The sequence below is a fragment of the Epinephelus lanceolatus genome, chromosome 23 (assembly GCF_041903045.1).
Source record: "Epinephelus lanceolatus isolate andai-2023 chromosome 23, ASM4190304v1, whole genome shotgun sequence".
Classification (NCBI taxonomy): domain Eukaryota; kingdom Metazoa; phylum Chordata; class Actinopteri; order Perciformes; family Serranidae; genus Epinephelus; species Epinephelus lanceolatus.
In genome coordinates, this window is record NC_135756.1 from 13,577,969 (window position 1) to 13,598,251 (window position 20,283).

Sequence of the window (20,283 nt, forward strand, 5' to 3'; positions counted from 1 at the left end):
TTTTATCACTCTTTTGGACATACTATACTATGACTTTTTTCGACATATTATACTATGATGTTTTTATCACTTTTTTTTCGACATACTATACTATGGCGTTATTATCACTCTTTTGGACATACTATACTATGATGTTTTTATCACTTTTTTCGACATGCTATATACTATGACATTTTTATCAGTTTTTTCGACATCTTATACTATGATGTTTTTATCAATTTTTTCGACATACTACTTAGACGTTTTTATCACTTTTTTAAACATGCTATACTATGACGTTTTTATCAATTTTTTTGACATATTGTACTATGATGATTTTATCACTTTTTTCGGCATACTATGACGTTTTTATCACTTTTTTTAACATACTATACTATGACGTTTTTAACACTTTTCGACATACTATATTATGACTTTTTTCGACATACTGTACTATGGTGTTTTTATCACTTTTTTTGACATACTATATACTATGGCGTTTGTATCAATTTTTTCGACATACTATACTATGACGTTTTTATCAATTTTTTCAACATAGTGTACTATGACATTTTTATCAGGTTTTTCGACATACTATACCATGACTTTGTTCGGCATGCTATACTATGATGTTTTTTTTTTTTTTTTGTTTTGTTTTTTTTTTTCCACTTTTTTCGACATACTATATTATGACTTTTTTATCACTCTTGTCGACATACTATACCATGACTTTGTTCGGCATGCTATACTATGATGTTTTTTGTTTTTTTTTGTTTTTTTTGTTTTTTTTCCACTTTTTTCGACATACTATATTATGACTTTTTTATCACTCTTGTGGACATACTATACCATGACTTTTTTCGACATACTATACTATGATGTTTTTATCACTTTTTTTTCGACATACTATACTATGACTCTTTTATCACTCTTGTGGACATACTATACCATGACTTTTTTCAACATACTATACTATGACGTTTTTATCAATTTTTTTGACATCTTGTACTATGATGATTTTATCACTTTTTTCGGCATACTATGACGTTTTTAATCACTTTTTTAACATACTATACTATGACGTTTTTAACACTTTTCGACATACTATATTATGACTTTTTTATCAATTTTTTCGACATAGTGTACTATGACATTTTTATCAGTTTTTTCGACATACTATACCATGACTTTGTTCGGCATGCTATACTATGATGTTTTTTTTTTGTTTGTTTTGTGTTTTTTTTCCCCACTTTTTTCGACATACTATATTATGACTTTTTTATCACTCTTGTGGACATACTATACCATGACTTTTTTCGACATACTATACTATGATGTTTTTATCACTTTTTTCGACATACTATACCATGACTTTTTTCAACATACTATACTATGATGTTTTTATCACTTTTTTTTCGACATACTATACTATGACTCTTTTATCAGTTTTTTCGACATACTATACCATGACTTTGTTCGACATGCTATACTATGATGTTTTTTTGTTTTTTTTTTGTTTTGTTGTTTTTTTTCCGACATACTATATTATGACTTTTTTATCACTCTTTTGGACATACTATACTATCACTTTTTTTTCGACATACTATACTATGGCGTTATTATCACTCTTTTGGACATACTATACTATGACTTTTTTCGACATACTATACTATGGCGTTTTTATCGTTTTTTTCGACATAGTATACTATGACGTTTTTAACAGATTTTTTTGACATACTATACCATGACTTTTTTTTTTATCACCCTTTTGGACATACTATACTATCACTTTTTTTCGACATACTATACTATGATGTTTTTATCAGTTTTTTCGACATACTATGACTTTTTTATCACTCTTGGACATACTATACTATCGCTTTTTTTCGACATACTATACTATGGCGTTATTATCACTCTTTTGGACATACTATACTATGACGTTTTTATCAGTTTTTTCGACATAGTATACTATGACGTTTTTAACAGATTTTTTTGACATACCATACTATGACGTTTTTATCAGTTTTTCGACATAGTATGCTATGATGTTTTTATCACTTTTTTCGACATACTATACCATGACTTTTTTTTTTATCACCCTTTTGGACATACTATACTATCACTTTTTTTCGACATACTATACTATGATGTTTTTATCAATTTTTTCGACATACTATACTATGACTCTTTTATCACTCTTGTGGACATACTATACTATGACTTTTTTACCAGTTTTTTCGACATAATGTGACGTTTTTTTATCACTTTTCGACATACTATAGTAAGACTTTTTTCAACATACTCTACTATGACAATTTTTTTTAGTTTTTTTTAGCCACCTTCCTTCCTACCCTACCCTTCCCTACCACCCCTTCCTAGTTCCCTTTCTTATTACCCCTTCCAGATGTGAATCCCAGTCTCCCACACTAATGCCCGTGGCCTTAACCACTGAGCTATCATGCCGCTACACATACAACCTTTTATCTGGGCGCATTTAACCTTTTCATTTGGGCGTTGGACTTTGAAATTCACCTGCCCTAGATGAGGATTGAACCTCTGAACTCATGATCTCCAAGCAGCTCTGTAACAGCCTGAGCTATTCCATCTCACACTTCTGCTGTGTTTCACAGAGCCTTTCACTCTCTCCTCTGGACAGCGGACTTTAAAATTCACCTGTTAAAAACGTCATAAAATAGTATGTTGAAAAAAACAATAAAAACTTTGTCATATAGTATGTCAGAAAAACTGACAAAAGTGTCATTGTGTAGTATGTCCAAAAAACTGATAAAATCGCCATAGCATGGTATGTCGAAAAAAGTCATTAAAAGAGTGATTGTATAGTATGTCGAAAAAAAAGGCATAGTATAGTATGTCAGAAAACGTTATAAAGCGTCATAGTAGTGTCAAAACGTCACTAGTTAAAACGTCATATTATAGCATGTTGAAAAAAGTGCTAAAAACGTCATAGTATGTAAAAAAAAAAAAAAAAAAAAAAACTTGAAAAGGTCAAAGCATAGTATGTTGAAAAACAAACGTCATAGTATGTCACAAAAATTTAAAAATGTCAAAGTATAGTATGTCGAAAAAACTGATAAAAACGAGATAGTATACTATGTTGAAGAAAGTGATAAAAACATTGTATGGTATGTCGAGTTTAAAATGTCATAGTATAGTATGTCGAACAAAATCACAGTAAAGCATGTCCAAAAAGTCACAGTGTAGTGAGATGAAAAAGAAAATTCAAACTTACTGTGCGGCCTTTCTTCAAATGCTGGCTCCATAAATAAGCACATCGCCAACCAAACTTTGAGAACCTCTGCTTCACATCATTTAAGTGATGAGACGAAGGGGCAACGATGTGATTCATGTCAGATTTGGCAAAGCACAGTTGGGTTATGCTAAAAAGTCCTGTAATGTGAAGTGGAACATTTATTTATGTGACAGGAAATATTAAATGTTTATGAGCACTTCATTACGGCCCTATTTTTTTTTAAAACCATAGCATGGAGGATATGAAACCTACGACCCAGAAAACAAATCAAAACTAATGCCACAGTATATAAATGTGTGTTGAACAATTAATGTTACAGTAAATCATAACTTAAGAATTAAGTCCAGCCAATAAAACATGTCAGGTGTCCACCTCTCTTATCCCAATTTAAACTCATGTACCTTAAGAATGATTCAAACTATGTATAATTCACAAACTATTTATAATTCACAAATAGTTGACGATTATTTTTGCATATTCAAATAAATCCAGGGAATATTGAGCTTTGGCAAGCATTCGCATGTTGCTATGCAGAGATGCCAGGACAAACGAGCAGATAACTGAGTCCATACTGCGTAAACAAATTTAGAGTTTCTTTTAGACATCGTTGGCTGATGCCTTTGGTGGGTCATGTTTTATTTTGTGTCTTGGCGTTGGGATCACACAAACACATTTCAGACGTGCACTCTTCAAAACAACCCCCTGGGGGGAAAAAAAAAAAAGTCATCATCACTGCATATAAATTCAGCAGTTGCCCTTCTGAACAGCTTGCATAAACTAGCGAAAACATATTTTACATGATTGTTTGGGAGCAGTAGATAAAGCAGTTATTTATTTTTTAATTTTAAAGGTTTTAGAGGTGAAGGTTGAACTAGTTCAAACTGATGCAGGCTTCTAAACATTATCTGCATTGCTAATTTCCAATTCATTGAAAGAATTGCCAAGCTTTTAGTCAAGACCTTTGTTGGAGTATTTTGTTTTACAGGTAACAAAACCTTTTATCTGCGGAGAAGTGCTCTTCTATTTTGGCATAAAATCAAATATTTAGACTCAAATTCAGGGTAGAACTCTGAACCAACTACTGTCAATTACTTTGAGAAACAAAATTGCAATGTTTTTGCGGGCGGGTGGAAAAAACAAACAAAAACACTTTTAGTTTGCTTATTTTTATTCAGCAGATTTTTAATAGAATGCAAAGGTCCATTATGTGGAAACAAATTCAAACACTGTTTCTGCTGTGGCATACAGAGACAGAAAGATAAGAGACTGCCCACGACAGGATCATAACCATTATTAGAATGTAAACTTTACAGAAGGAGATAGAGAGATGATAAAATGCCACATGATGGCATCCGTTGTTTTTTTTTTTTTTACTGGTCATAAAAGTGTGACATAGTGAATAAACGACAAAACACTCCCCACAAAAACACCTGCAAATGTCATCATCACACAGATATACATTGAAGACAAAAATAAACTCATCCTTTTTTTTGTCTGTGTGGCTCCACCTACAGTATTTCTCTAAAATAAATCCATTTACACTTTTCAACATATCCTCACATTTACATGAAAGTCATTAGGGAAGCATTTGTTTGCAAAAATCAAGCCCCCCCCCCCCCCCCCCCCAAGCAGCCAGTTCCTACCTGTACAGAAGAAAGCAGGGATCGGGCTAGAGCATCAGAGAGCAAAGAATGTGATTGGCTGAAACACATACGTTAAGTATCATAATTATCATTCACACAGGAAGTCTGCTGAAAAGGTAACATGGCAAATAACACAGATTGGCAATAGTGCAGGCTGCTTGAGCTGGCAGTGGGCCATCAGGAAAATTAAGGATGAATGGAAAGTGATTCTTGCATGATTATTTTTTTAATTTTTATTTTAGCATTGCTAGCATGCTCTATTTTGAGCTAATGGGGGCTAGCTGGAGAAAAAAAAAGTGTGAGCAGAAGAGAAGTCTGGACTGGAGGGATGAAATGTCAAATATAAAGGAAGATTGAGTCAATGCTTGTCGTTTAGTTTTTGTCGTCTGTCTTCTGTCCAATGCGTCACTAGCCGTCCATGTTGGTCTTTGGAATGGTGTTGATTGGATGGTCGGTTTTCTTTTTTCCTTTTTTTTTTTAACGGCTGAAACCAAACTCATCAGCATCGTCTGCACGGAAGTCTCCATAGCGCCAAATGTTGAGCTGAAGGGAAGACAGACAAATTTTATTTATTTTTTTATTTTTATTTATTTTTATTGACCATTATGGGACAAACAACGATAAGAAGTGGTGATATCCCTGATTGCTTTGAATGGGGATCCAGTAACAGATGAAAGACAGAGAGCAGGAGCAGGACAGAGTTGCAACAATGCAATGTTGAGAGTACGATCACTGCTTTCACAGCCCAGTGTGAAGGCCGCATCATCATCACCATCACCATTTAATCCCTTGCCTATCCAAGCTGGAGGCCCGCAGTGCCTCAGATACTACCCAGTCTATTACTTCTCCTATTCCATTACATTCACACACTCGCATCGCCTCATAAACCATCACATGCATTTCCCAGCTAAATGTTGCCGTTATTACAATGGAATTGGCAAAGAGTGTGTGTGTGTGTGTGTGTGTGTGTGTAGCAGCCTCCTGTACGGTTTTGTTATTTGAATGTGATAGAAATGTTGCAGTCTGAGGTGTTTGTGTGTGTTGTGTACGTACGAGGGTCTGTGTGGGATGTTTCTTTTTTGGCTCTCGGAAGCATGCGCGCTCAGCTGTTAATGCCGTGATTCATGGCTAATTAGTGACTGTGCTAATTAGCACTAGTTATTGGAATGAATGAATGAATAAATGAAGCCATTTGTACATATTGCCATTTCCCCGTCTCTCACTCCACTACCTTTTTTTTTCTGCCTGACACCCTGAAAACACGGTAGTAACTGCAATTGTGATTAGAGCCAATTCCGTCTGCGGCTGGCTCATTGTCTGAGCCGCATGCTGCATAACCACGGGGTAACTGAAAGAGCACAGGAGGGACAGCTTCCTCTAGCATTTTGAGCCATCGTGCTTGACATTTACATGAGTAAAAACAAAATAGGATCCAAGTGCTATCTATGCAAGCTCAGGGGGGTTCTTGTGAAAGGCACCTCGGATCTGTACAAACACTTTCCTGTCAAAGTCTAAATATAAAAACCAAAAGTGATCTGGCCTTTGCCAACAGGTCTCACTAACACTTGGGATTTAAAGCACCCCGAGCTCATGCTGTTGGACATTTAGTATTTAACTTCTCTCTTGAAGGATGAGGCTGATGATATTTTCTGTTTTTGTTATTGTTAAAGGATCCCATGAAATTACAATAAACATCAATATGTTAGATTGTGACGAACCCAGACTATCTGCCGCACTACCGAAGATACAAGTTTTTAAAAGGTCACTAACACAGTTTTACTTTGAAAAGGCCAGACAATTATGTAAAACAGTCAAACACTGTGGTTTATCGAATGGCGAGTGACATACTTGGTGACACGTTTATTAACATTATGAAAGAACATTAGCCACAAACACTGCTCAAGAATGGCTAGAAGACCATGACAAAGAGGTCAAGGTGTAAACCTGGCCTCCAGATTCCAAAGATCTCAATCTAATCGAGCACCCATGGGACATGCCAGTGCCCAACCTCACAACCCACAGGACTCAAAGGATCTGCTGCCAACACCACAGGACACCCCCAGAGGGTCTGTGTCCATGCCTCAACAGGTCAGTGGCCCGACCGTGGATCGTATTTGGCTCTGACCTGTCAAGGCATGGAAACAGGAACTCTGGGAGTACTGGCATGTCCCATGGGTGCTTGATCAGTTTGGGATCTGGGGAATTTGGAGGCCAGGTTGACACCTTGAGCTCTTTGTCTTTGCTAAGGTGACCACTGCCAGGGGGTGTGCCTTTGCCATGACAGAGTGAACATGGTCTATAACCACATTTGGGTGGCTGGTGCAGTCCATGTGGCATCTACATAAATGCCAGGACCCAATGTTTTGTAGCAGAACATTGCATTGTAACGAGACTATCGGTTATCTACTTCACCTGCCTGCAGTTTTAATGCTGTGGCTGGTCGGTGCATGTTTTTATTTTGTCTTGTATCTTATTCTCTACCTGTTTTTGAATCTTGTTATTTGTACCTTACATTTAATTATTTGGTTTTTGCACTGGGGACCAGGGAAACACTATATTGCACTGTATGGAGATGGATAAAAATACACGTATACAGTAATTAGTCGATAGGTTTTTGTTTAGATTAAATAAGGTCTGTGGTTAACACAAGCTTAGGAGATTTAACATTATGTTCTATGATATAAAATACGTCAGTATTCTAGTATAGTATTACAGTACCCTAACTGCAAAAGTTAAAGCTTTACCTTTCTTATAAAAGGCTGCCAACAAATGCTAAATGAAACTACAGATGTTGTCGAGGATATCAACCGTCATCACACAGAACACGCAAACTACTCTACTCACTAGTAGGGGTGGGAATCTCCAGGCACCCTTACGATTCGTTTACAATTCAGAGGGTAACGATTACAGTGTGGCTCTTGTCCAGGTCCCTTTCCCCTTTTACCTACCTCCATACCCTCACTTATAACCAGCTGGATTTAGATTGTAGTTGATTTCCGCCTCTTTTGTTCCTTCAGCATCATGTTATGAACAAACATTTACACAATCGATTATTATTATTGGGAATCGATTCCGAATCATTCACATCGCAATGCATCTAAGAACTGATTTGTTTGGATTATCTTGCTAAACAAAATGTGTAAATAAACTTTTGTTTGGAACATAACTGATTTTTCTGCAATAATCTGAAATAAACTGAAGAATTAACATCGGCTTTTTGACAATGTTAACTGCTGGGATGGCCTACAAAGGAATGTCACCCCTGCACCGCTCTATAAAGTCCCTCTTACGTCTTATGTCTCATCTGATCATTTTTATTAGGCTTAACAGTCAATACTTGTTAGTGAAATCAATACATTCTTGGTTTAGTTTTTCAGTGGAATTTAGGGCTGCACGATGAGCCAAAAAAAAATATCATATTGCAATTATTTTGATAGATGTTGTGTTTGCTATGTGAGGTCACAGGAATGGTGATATTTATTTTATTTTCACAGGGAAAAAAAGATTTTTGCTGCAGTCTGTACCAATAAAGCACGTTCCCTTATGTCAGGAAAATGACTTTTAGGGCCAGTTTATTTCTGTGAAAGCACAGTTCTTAATTTTAATATGTTGTGACACATTTCACCTTTATCAAAAAATTGCAGCTCCTGTGATCTGGATTTTACACTTGGCCATGTTGCAACTTAGATAATATTTCAATTAATTGCACAGCTCCAGTGGGATTTGTTGGCAAGAAGAAAACTAGCAAATATCATCAGACCTATCCTTTAAACACAGTTTTGCCTTTGTATAATGAAAATGAATACATTCTATTCGACCTCTATTATTAGATACTTTGATGTACTTGCTTTTAAATGTTTGCCGCTCGTTTCCATTATTTTCCTGCCACTTTCCCTCTGACTGCCCGCACAGTTTACTGGGCTCAAATGAAGTCATTTCCACTGGACGGTGTTGTGTCACAGCTCTATGGCTTGACCCATCTTCACACGAGAGCCCTGTGTGTTATGTGCTGCCTTCTATTCACTCTCCATTTTTTCCCCTCCTCTCTTTCTACCCTCACTGCACTCACTTTTGCACACATCCCCACCCCCATTTTCACAGTATGGACCTGCACAGACTGTGGGCAGCAATCCATATGGGACAATGGCGACTGCCAATGTAATGTGTCGCATCTTGAGAGTGAGGGAGGGAGAAAAGGCAGCAAAGAGAAAAGGGACTTTCTCTGGTAGTCGGTGTGGAAAAGTAATTAGTGTTGTAATGTATTCTTGTTTTGGCAACATTAGATTTCTCACTGAGAGGCAGACAAACCACAATTATTAGGAGTAGGAGGCGACGACAGAGAGGCTGATGAAAAGACAGAGGGAAAGACAATGAGATGAGACTGGTGGCGTTTGGATGAAGTGACTTACCCTGGCACTCTTGGCAGATTCTTGACTGTTCAGGTACTCTGTCACCTAGGGCAGAAAGAGAAGAGCCATTAGCATATCACATCACTGCGTCACAGGGAGGATTTTAAAGGATTAAGGTGAATCAATGCATCCTTTCAACCTGCTCTGCCCCTGGAGACATTTCTTTTACCTGCTTACATGGAAATTCACAAGTTTCTTTGCACAAAGTTCAATTTTTTTTTTCTCTGAAGGCCACTCGCTCAGCCTCCCAGCAACACTGGATATAAGGAACGCAGTGTTCTCTGAAGATCAACAGGATCAAGATAACACACATAGACACAGAGTGGTTATGTCGCTGCAGGGGATGCGGAATGTACAAACATGTGAAGGAAGCATAAGGAGCGTGCGACGCCACATTACGGCTTACTGTTTGGGGTCATTGCTTTATCCGCCGTGTGCAGGGCATCACTTCGCGCTTCATGCTACAGCTCACACTAGCAAAGTCACTGCAGATGAGAGGCTCTCATACCCCCCTTGTGCCCGCTAGCCTCAGGTCAACACCTCACTGGTTTGTAGCAGCAATTTATAATCAAGTGCCTTCACAGGACGCCTTGAGGGAGCTGTTAGCTAAAAGGGGGTGAGCCCCAAGTTGTACCTGTGTTTCATGTAGAGAAATCAGAGCTCTATTGATGAGTGGTAAACAGGCATGTGAGCCAGATTATTAAATAGTTTTCCATGGCTAAGTACAGTCATTTCTGATGTTTGCTGTGTAACTTTTAAAAGCACAACCTCTCACCTTTGCTTGATTCAATACACTCAGGTCTTTTTGCAACAGTCTCACATGGTCTGGCTGTGATTAGTCTACATATTGCTTTCTCAATTAATCAATTAATGAAAAATGCCTCTCACAATTTCTGTCAGCCCAACGCGACACCTTCAAGTAACTTGTTCTTTCTAGCTGAGAGTGCAAAACCCGAACCTGATCAATCCATGGTTTTATAAAACAAAGGAAAACAGTTAATCCTCAAGTTTGGGGAGCTGGTACATGTGAGTGTTTCTGTATTAAAAATTACCTTAACTAATCGATTAGCAAAATAGTTGCCACTCATTTTTTTTAGTCAATTCCCTAATCTACCTATCTTTTCTGCTACTGTATGACTGGTATCTTAAAGCGGCTATTGTTGGCAATCTTTAGGTAGATTGTGCTGCACATGGGACATCACAGACCAAATAGGCTACCTTAATTACTCTTTCTACTTGTGCTACCATTACAGAGAATGAATCACCACTTGTAGCCACATTGAGGCTGGGTATTGGTACTGTATACCTTACAGGTATCGACCAAAATAACACACAGTAGTATCGAAACATCTCCAGTCAAACGACAGCTGTAGTTGATCTTTTTCGTACCCGCATCTTGACAAAAATAATACTTACATACATACAGCAAACTAACTTAATGACACAGCCAAGCACAAGTATGATGCTGAGGAAAAAAGTGTGGACCTTAAACTAACGACTAAGGAGACACTTGGAGCCCGTGGCTGGACCAGTAGGGAACCAGTGGTGTAGACAAATGGATTAGAATATAAGGTATGAACAATCAGAGATCTGTGTTGTGTGATAGGTTTTCAATTTGTCAAAACAAGCAGCATATCTGCAAAAGTTGCATGGAACTACAAAACGAATATGCAACTACTGAGTGACAATTTATTACATTTCACTGTCGCGCACATGTTCATTAAGGTGGTGTCATGTTGGCAGTAACCTGTAACATTATGTGTCTGATAATGAAACGCTTCTATTTGTGTATAAGCTGTGCTGCCCCCAGACCCACCTGTCACATGTATATAAACGTGATACTCATGAAAACATGTTGTTTTTCTAATAGAACAACCAGCATCGCTCACATGTATGAGCATGACACAAAGACCTGGACGTATGCAACATGAACATACTGAGAGTGCAGAGAGGATACAAAAGAGTTGGAGGAGGAGAGAGGAGGAAGCCAATGTGCAGTGTTGAGCATATTGACTGCTTCTGCTAGAGCAGCCATTTAGCCTCTTTGAATGAACCAGTGATGAGTCATAGGGCGGGGGGGGGGGGGGGGGGGGGGGGCAGAGACAGAGGGGGAGTGAAAGAGGCCGTGTTTGGTCAGATGGGTACAGTGTAAGTGGATGTATGGCCCTTGGAACGCTCCAGCGGCAGACCCTCTGAGTGGAGCTGTCCTCCACCTTTACAGTGTCAGAGTGGAAGCAGAGTGATAAAGCTCTACATGAGGCCCTCACACACAGTTCACCTCACCTCCACCATGTGTAACCCTGGCCACCCACACCACTCACAGTCTGTCTGTGATGGAGGAACTTCTGTAAGTAAGATCTGTGCAGCAGATACTTGAATTCAAAGCATAGCTCGCTGGGTTCGGATAAGCGGGACAAACGTTGAGGACAATACTGGCGTGACAAAAGAAAACAATTTAAAGAATTAAATAAAAAGCAAAACTGACTTGAAAGGAGACAGGAAAGATGAGTCACTGTGTTCTTGTAATGGATTCAATTGTGCACCACGTTTTGTAGCTTATTATAGTAGCAGATGAGCTGGCTTTCACACTCAGACGCACGCACGCACGCACGCACACACACACACACACACACACACACAAGAACAAGGATGCCAGATGTTAAAACTGTCGAGTGTGGATGGGGCTCTGGAGTTTAATTGCTTAGCTAGCTCGTGCACATAGGTTGATTTGATAGCTACGCTGCACATGGCACCGCCAAGATAACAGACCTGCAGCTGGAACGTACAGCCACTCTGTCTACGCGAGTGCACGTGCGAGTGTGTGGCTGGGGGAAGTGCAGTGGCTGCACAAGTCATCCATCAAAGCCAACTAAAGGAGAGAATTTTTTGGAAGGTGTCGGGATATGGCATCGTGGTCCCATCAGGCAGATGTCACCATATGGAAGACCCAGCCGACGATATTTCACAGACACAAAAGGCCAGTGATGCCATTTGGGCTTTGGAGGGGAGCTATCGGTGCCCGTAGCGGTTTTAGCTGTCTTCTTCTAGTGCTGCACTCAGAGAGCTATAGGGGCTGACGAAAATGATGTGGAAGAGGGTTTCATATCTGCCAAAGTGGATCTAGCGATAATTGAAGAGAAAAGAGAAAAATGGCTCGAAATACAAATCCCAGCTCAACTTTAAAAGAAAAATATATTCAGTCTTCACTTTGCCAAACGCTACACAGCTGAGAGTATTCTGTGAAAGATGCTTAGTCAAGAGCACTACAGCACAATATGCACAGATGATCTGCTGCCATATTGGCACTACCGCGGTGAGCCTCTTTGTACTCCGGTCGGGAGGGTGCCTTTCCTGGCTCGCCCTCATCTTTCACTGTTCTGCTCACTTCAGCTCAGTGTGACACAACAGCCAATCAGTGCGCAGCTGAACACCGATGATGACTGTCTTCGGATGCTGAACAGCCCCACGTATCCTGTCCCGGATCCGTCTTTCACAGCTTTTCTATTGGCTCCAGTAGGGAGGCATAATAGTTCATTAAGACGCGAACAGAAGCAAAACTCATCTGGAGACGACTTAGAGTGGCGAAGGAGAGGAATGTTTCTCGTCACGGGAAACAAGTGCGACGGTAAACACAGGGATGATAGAGGGGAGGATTGTCAGGAAAAGAGCAAAGGCGAGAGGCCAACAAGGAAGGAGCTTAAAGCTGATTATGTGGTCCAGGTGAGGAGGAGAAACAAAAAGAGGATAATGAATGAGGGGACGAGGAGAAGAAAATGCAGTGATTAGAGGGGGGTTGGGTGGCAGAAGGCAGCGGGTGACAGCGAGCTTGTCTGGATGACCCTACAGAGCTCCCATATGCCAGACAGATGCCATGCTTGGTGAGCAGTGGCAATGGACACTGGCAGTAGCAGAGAATGTGCTGCTGGGCTGAGGAGGATGCAGCGTGTGTGGGAGTGTCCTTGACTGTGTGTGATTAATTCTTAGCATCCATTTAACTCTGCTCAGAGTCTGCAACATGCAACAAAACAACTCTCTGAAAGTTTAGCTGATTACAGAAGTCAATTTATTATAATTTCACGGCAGCAGTTCACTTCTGAGTGGATTTAACACAGCGCCGTAAGACTGGAAACTATCTGATGCTGTGCCCACAGTCAGGAGAGAAAAGATTTATAACTGCTGTCTGAGTCAGTTTTAATGCATGCAGGTAACTTTCTAGTTGCAGACTTTGTGTAAGTGTGATGCTTTTCATAAGACGAACGACAGGTGGTGTGGGTCTGGTGTTTTGGCACTTGTCAGTGTGTCTGCCTGGCTGTGAATCTGTCTGCCTGAGAGTGAGAGCGAGGCCGTGTATTTCCCCGTGCTGGCCGGCATGCCATGCCCAGGTGGTGTTCTGGTAAGCATGGTGTGAAAGTGATGGATCTGAGCGAGCGCTAACATGGCAGCTTTCTGACAGGTTGTGCGCGTCTGGTGCGTAGGTGAGCTGCCTCTTTTTTTTGTGGGATTTCAAAGCACGCAAAATGTGACGTGAAAGCAGATTTTGGATGGGGTGCATATGAAAAGCAAGTGACTAATCAAAGTTTTGACACCTGGGTCGGGTGTGTTCTCTTGGTCCTTGCTGCCGAGATGGGATGTCAGGTGACGTAAAAATCACTTGGGTGGAAAGGGAACAATGAGACTTGTCCTCCGTGCATGTTGAGCTTTTCTCATTAACAGCAATGACGATCAGACACAGCCTCCCAGACACGAGCAGCCAAAGTCAAAAAAACTGCCACTCACTCCCTTTTGTCATTGTTTCTGTGTTGCTGCACTGCTCTTGTTTTTTCCCTCTGCTCTCTCAATCCTCGTTACATCTCGTTTCATTCTCCCTCTGCCTGCCATCTCCGTCTCCTTTTGACTCCACTGAAAGCAGAAAGCTCTGCACAAGACAGGTCGTCGTCAGAGCGTTAGCCGGAACATAACGGCTTTTATGTCTCTAACTCACAGTGTTTCAAGTTGAGTGTACTTGGCTGAGCTGTGGATTGTAGTCCTAAGAGATGTCTCTCATTCAACATGCCAGTGCATGAATACTGCATGGCAAGCAGAGAGTAGGCCAGGGGTTTGGTAAAATCTCTAAAGACTTTTCATTGTGCGAGTGGTTTGATAGCGAAAGGCTTGTCACATAAGCACTACAGTAAACCTGGGAGAGAATCTGTGTGTGTAAGAAAGACGGACGAGGGAAGGTCAGAAATGTAGGATGAAAAGATTGACATTGACTTTGCTCATTTGTACAGATGCATAGCTTCACATTTACACTTTAAAGTACTCATTTAAGAAAACATAAATATTACACTATAAATAAACTCAAAATGCTTAAAATCAAATTTAAGAATAAAACAAACGGAAAATGAACCATTTCTTGTTGCGTTTTCAAATCGTTTCTCTTCACTTTCTATGGCTTGAGGCATTTTCTGAGCTGTCAATGACGCAAGACAATCTTGTTTACTGTAAACTGCAGCCATCATTGTCTTCTTTTAGATGCACGTGGACATCAATCCAAGTTAAAATCAGTTCACATCAGTCCGCTGCGTCATAACAACGCATGTATTTTTAGTGAAAATCTGTAAAAACAATATGAAAAAGACAAGCCTTACATGTACATCATGTGTATGAGTGTCAGTGTCCCTATCTGGGGTAAACTGGGAATATGCCATGTTGCACGCTGGTCCCCTCCAGCATGGCTGTCGGAGGAGATCAGGCGCTTTGGCAGGAACGTGGCATGACAAGCCCACCAGCATGGGTTCATAGAGTTAAGAACACATGTAAAACACAAGTGCACATGCACACAACAAATGCAAGGACTAACAACAGATATCACAAAGAACATTCTCCAATGCTCTCCCAGGGGCACTGGAAAGAAAACAAGTCTTACGTAAACACTAATGTATCATAGAAATATGTCACACACACACGCATGCACACACACACACAAACTTTTATAAAGGCTGTGTAAAGAGTTCTCTCTTCTTTTTTCTCCAATATCTATTTTCTATCTCCCGCGAGGTCACACAACTCAAAATAATCTAAGTTTGAACATTGTGGAGCCTCCACTCCCTTCCTGACAATCCTCCACTCACCCTCAGGGTGTGTGGGAGGTTGGATATAGTGTGTAACTCTGTGTGTGTGTGTGTGTGTGTGTGTGTGTGTGTGTGTGTGTGTGTGTGTGTATACATCTGCAGAAGATGGAATGGCGTTTGGGAAGTGGCGCGTGTCAGCTAGGACATGTCAAAAGGGCCCTCAGAGCGGTGGCAGCAGGGGAGGCAACTGCCTGTACAAGTGTGTGTGTGTATGTGTGTGTCAATAACAGGGGAGCAGAAAATGTCCATTAAAAGGCCCCATCTCTAGCTCTACTTGTAAATTAGGTATTGAGCCATTGGTGGGGAGCGGTCCTGCTGTCACACACTCATGGAGCACAGTGTGTGTGTGTGTGTGTGTGCGTGTGTGTGTGTGTGTTTGTATGTGCCCTGCTGTGTTTTTTTGGGATGAGGTGGGGGGTTCTTGATGGGCTGTGACAGGCGTTGGGGTTGAACAGGGAGGGCAGCGGCCTGGAAGTCTGTCAATTGGTGGAGCGGATACGGTTAAAAGCCATTTATAGATGACACAGTGGAGAATTTTGGGTTGGGGTGGAGGCGAAGGGGACGTGATGCACCATGGCGGGATCCATGGGGATGCTTTCTGGCTCTACTCAGGAAGACAAACCACAACCTAATATCTTTATTGTTCTTTTTCTTTTTTAAATTCCAATGTTCAAATGTGTACTTTATATTATTCATCTAAGGTGTGTTCTGTATCAACCAAAGAAAATCTTGGTCGACTGAAATCCTTCCAACTCCTCAAACAATCTATTGGTAGATGAAGAAAAAAATTCTGCACTTGATTTCTAGATGAACTAAATCAGATGAACTAAATCAGCCACTATAAGAAGCTACCCTCTACCAGGTACTGCTGTGTGTCCACCAAAGCATCTTCCTCCAGTCACAGGGATCCACATTAAAGCTTGCCAGGTCAAGTAAGCTGTGTTTGGGCAACTGAAGACTAAATGATGTCTAATGCGACCTTATCTGAAAATAATCTGAGTACTGTATCACTGAGGTGGAGCTTTTCCAGCTGAGATGTGTGTATCTGTCTCACCACAGAAGTCTGACATACTGGACACTATAGAAGTTAACTCTGGGGCCACCAAGCTAGTCAGTCCCCACAGACCCCCATATTAAAATGCCCAACTTTACAGCAGAAATAAACATGTTGACAGCCGCGGACAAAACACATTTTTGGTCCATATGGCTAATTTCAACATTTATGACAACTGCACAGGTGGTGAGTTTTTATATCACCCACCCATTCACATTTTATTGAGGGTCAAAGTTATGCATAATTAAATCAAATGGGCCATTTTGAGTGACTGTCTGCCCATAGTGTTCTCAGCTTATCCGTCAGCTCCACCCTCTTGTCCAAATATGGTCACATCTGGCTTCAAAAAACCAAGACGCCAACTGCCACAATGCTGAACTCGAGACTTCAGAATGGCTGTCCACTACCCAGGAGAGACATTACAGTAGCTATGTCCATTATTTTTCAGTACATGAAGACCAAAAGTTGCATGCATGTACCAGTGATGAATAACTGGCTTAGTAACAACACTAATGGTTGTCCAACCAATGAGAATTTGGTTGAACAAGAGCATAGAGAACAATCGACCAGAAAATGTAAGCCCTAGTTCTCTCTGGTATTGTCTGTGTGCATTCCTCCTTTCCCTCTCTACATCTCAAATAAATAGTTAAAAGTGAATGTGTGTGCTGGCAGTCATGAGGGACCCTCACACGTGTACGTCCTCTCTGCTCGGGGACAGCCCATAAGCGACAACAGCAGCACCGCTACATGAAACGTCGTTTGCCCATGAGGCCTTATTGTGTTACAGGGAGCCTAACGTATAGAAACACCAAAATTCCCATGAGGCTTATCATCAGCGTCCAAACCTGCGCCTTAACAGCACGGCAGCAGCAGATCACATCACATGAACCGCCTTACTGTAGGGTATGTGTACCAAACAGCACAATTGCTCTTTGATAAATGGAACAACCCATCCCTGGAGGCGCCCTGTGTTTGTGTGAGCCTCCTTCCTGATTTCCTGTATGGATTCTCCCACATGCAGCTGTAGGTGTGACTACACATCTGAGCACACCATTTCATCTTCATCTACAGCTTCAACCCCCATTAACACAATTACTGCGCAATGCAACCGCCACGCTATTAACTACACCGGGGACTCTAAATGCAAAGCTGTGAGGAAACTACACTACCCATGAGGCGCTTTATGTGAGAACATGCGTATAAGGGAATGAATAATACCTGCATACATAAAGGCTGCCCTTCTGGCCCCTCAAAGCTACTTAAAAGTCCTCTGCTCAACATTCATGCATGAAAAGCAAGGCCTCAGTGTGAATACAGCTACAATACAGGCAAAGAAGATAAAAGGGAAAAATAAAACTACATTTCCCAGGGGGCTGCTGGGTAATTAAAGATTCCAGGACTCTCATCTGCAGCTCTCACTCTAAGGGAGCCACCTCACAGCTGTTTTCCCCATCGTCTGTCTTCTGCTGACACACACGACTCTGGAACATTTCAATAAAGATCTAAAGCATGTCTTTACAAACATTTACCCAAGGTGTGTGAACACTACTTCTATATCTGTATCTCCTCAGTAGCGACAGAAACCAGGCATAGGTCGATGCAGCAGGCTTCATCGCTGTTGGTGATTGATAATAATTGCGCTGGCGAGGGAGTGACAGACACTTCCGTGTTTGTAATTGACTTGTAATTAGCAAACAGGAGATTATTAGCTTGTAAAGCTAATGAACTTTGGGGGCTAGCACCGGTGTCAGTTAGCTGAGGTGACTGGGCGAGATGCTCAGCACCCGGTGGCCTGCCGGAGTTTGAATCAGTCATGTTGTCGACGGCTGCTGACAGAAAACACTGGTGAGAAGCAGCAGAGCACAAAAGACACCGCTTCTAACCACACAGCCATCTTCCAATTGAGCTGTCATGACAGACTCATTTCAGCTACATCTGCGACAAAAAATCGTCTGCGTGTGAGTCTAAGATAGCTGCTGCAGGCACTTATTACTCCTGTACCCAATCAGGTAGAAAGAAAAAATACATTTATAGTGCATCTAGTTATCTGTTGAGCCCACTATCTTTTTCATATTCTCTTTTAAATATTAGTATACAGAGACACACACACACACACACACAGTATATGCCTTCACTTGAAATTATAAAAGAGAGGCATTACTGTCAACTCAGTGTGGGTTCACAGGGCAGAATCGGCTGATGCAAGTTGCAAATAATTGCAGATAACAGCATTTTAAATCACAGCTCATTATGAGGCCAACACCAGGTCTGATCTGAGTGCCTCTCCACTTTAATTCCTGCGGATTATTGTTCATCATGACATAGCACGGAAAGACAAAATGCAAATTAGCACGTGCAAAAGCCAAACGGGCCGCCTTCCCGTCGCTGTCTAAATCAAGTCCTCCAGCTAAGTTTGGATAACATGAATAGCAAAGGTTAAAAAAAGAACACGGGGTGAGGAGGGAAGGGTGTACGAGTGAGTGAGTCTCTGAGTGGAGGAAAAAAGTAATAATGACAAGTAGGGTGGAGAAATGGAGGAATAAGAGGAATGGAGAGTACAGGGGGCGAGTAAACAAGGAAGAAGTGATTAAGAGGAGCGTAGTGGAAAGATAAGAGGTGACGGGAAGAAAGAGGAGGAAAAATTGAGCGATGTGGAGCTGGGGGAAAAAGAGGGAGAAATCAGACTGTGAACAATGAGTGGAGAGAGACATTAAGAGGGATGAAGGAGGAGAGAGAAGTGTTTTAGTGAGTAAGTGTGTGCCAGTGTGGCAACTTGCCATTCCAGCAGTGGTTAGTTGATGGTGCCAGGACAATTTAAGGATGGCTAAGTATATCTGCTGTGCCTGAGGTGGAGAAGCACGAAGTCAGTGTGTGAGTCTCAGGTCGGAGGGGAGAGAGAGGAACTCTAAATGTGGCTCTAAAAAGACAGATTGTTTGTACACACACAGGAACCCAACAGGAAGTTGTCCAACTTTGGCAACAATCCGCCACTTTTTGGTTGCCAAAGTTGACAGTTTTTAACTATTTATAATACCTCCATATCACAATACTTTAATTGTAAGTTATGCTTCAAGTTTTGTTGAAGTTTCTGCCTCTCTGTACTTTTTCTGTGCATGTTGATGCACGACTGATTGAACTCAACACTTATCCTCACTATATGTGATGGACAAAATCAATGCACAGTTCCTAGATTTGATAATGACAGGAAGTAATACAGATTTCCATTCCCAGCTGAAGAACAGCAGTTGCCAACAACGTAATCAGACCAAATGACATGGTTGACACTGCTCTAACTATGGCTGCCAAGAGGAACCATTACCGTTGAGCTCTGCTAACAGCTCATTTGTTACACTAACATGAAGATAGTATGGCAGCCAACTGTACCTGACAATCAGCAGTAGTGCAGTACAGCAGTGCTGCGCCTTAGGCAACAATAAAATTGTACAGAAGCTTCTTGTTATGCTCTGTATCTGAATTTAAAATGAGTGAAGAGGAAGAGCAGAGGGAGAAACAAAGATTGATAATGTGATGCAGTAAGACAACAAGGGCCCTTTTATATCCATCTCATTTGGTACGGACCTTTGGACTTTTCAGTTACCTCCGAACCAGCCGAACCACAATTACAGTTGTGAAATCTCTCCCCAAACAGCCGAACCTTGGTCCAATGACAAGAGGTGGTCTCGGTCCGATCAAACTGAACCATGGGTCAGTTGTTTCTGGTGTAAAAACATTTTTTGGATTGGTTAGGACTTTCAGACCAATTACAGAAGTTTTGGCAGGTTGTCGCCAAGTGATGAGAGTAGTGTAGCAC

The 20,283-nt window shown here is 40.9% G+C and overlaps 1 protein-coding gene across 1 annotated transcript in view; it reads right to left on the minus strand.

The window, feature by feature from the left end:
- Positions 1 to 4,403: 4,403 nt before the first annotated feature.
- Positions 4,404 to 20,283, minus strand: part of snd1 (staphylococcal nuclease and tudor domain containing 1) — a 272,528-nt gene continuing 256,648 nt past the window's right edge. The window contains exons 23-24 of the mRNA XM_033614910.2: positions 9,306 to 9,350; positions 4,404 to 5,439 (exon numbers count right to left, since the gene is read on the minus strand). Coding sequence (XP_033470801.1) covers positions 5,374 to 5,439; positions 9,306 to 9,350 — 111 coding nt within the window. The 3' untranslated portion in view covers positions 4,404 to 5,373. The remainder of the gene's footprint in view (positions 5,440 to 9,305; positions 9,351 to 20,283) is intronic.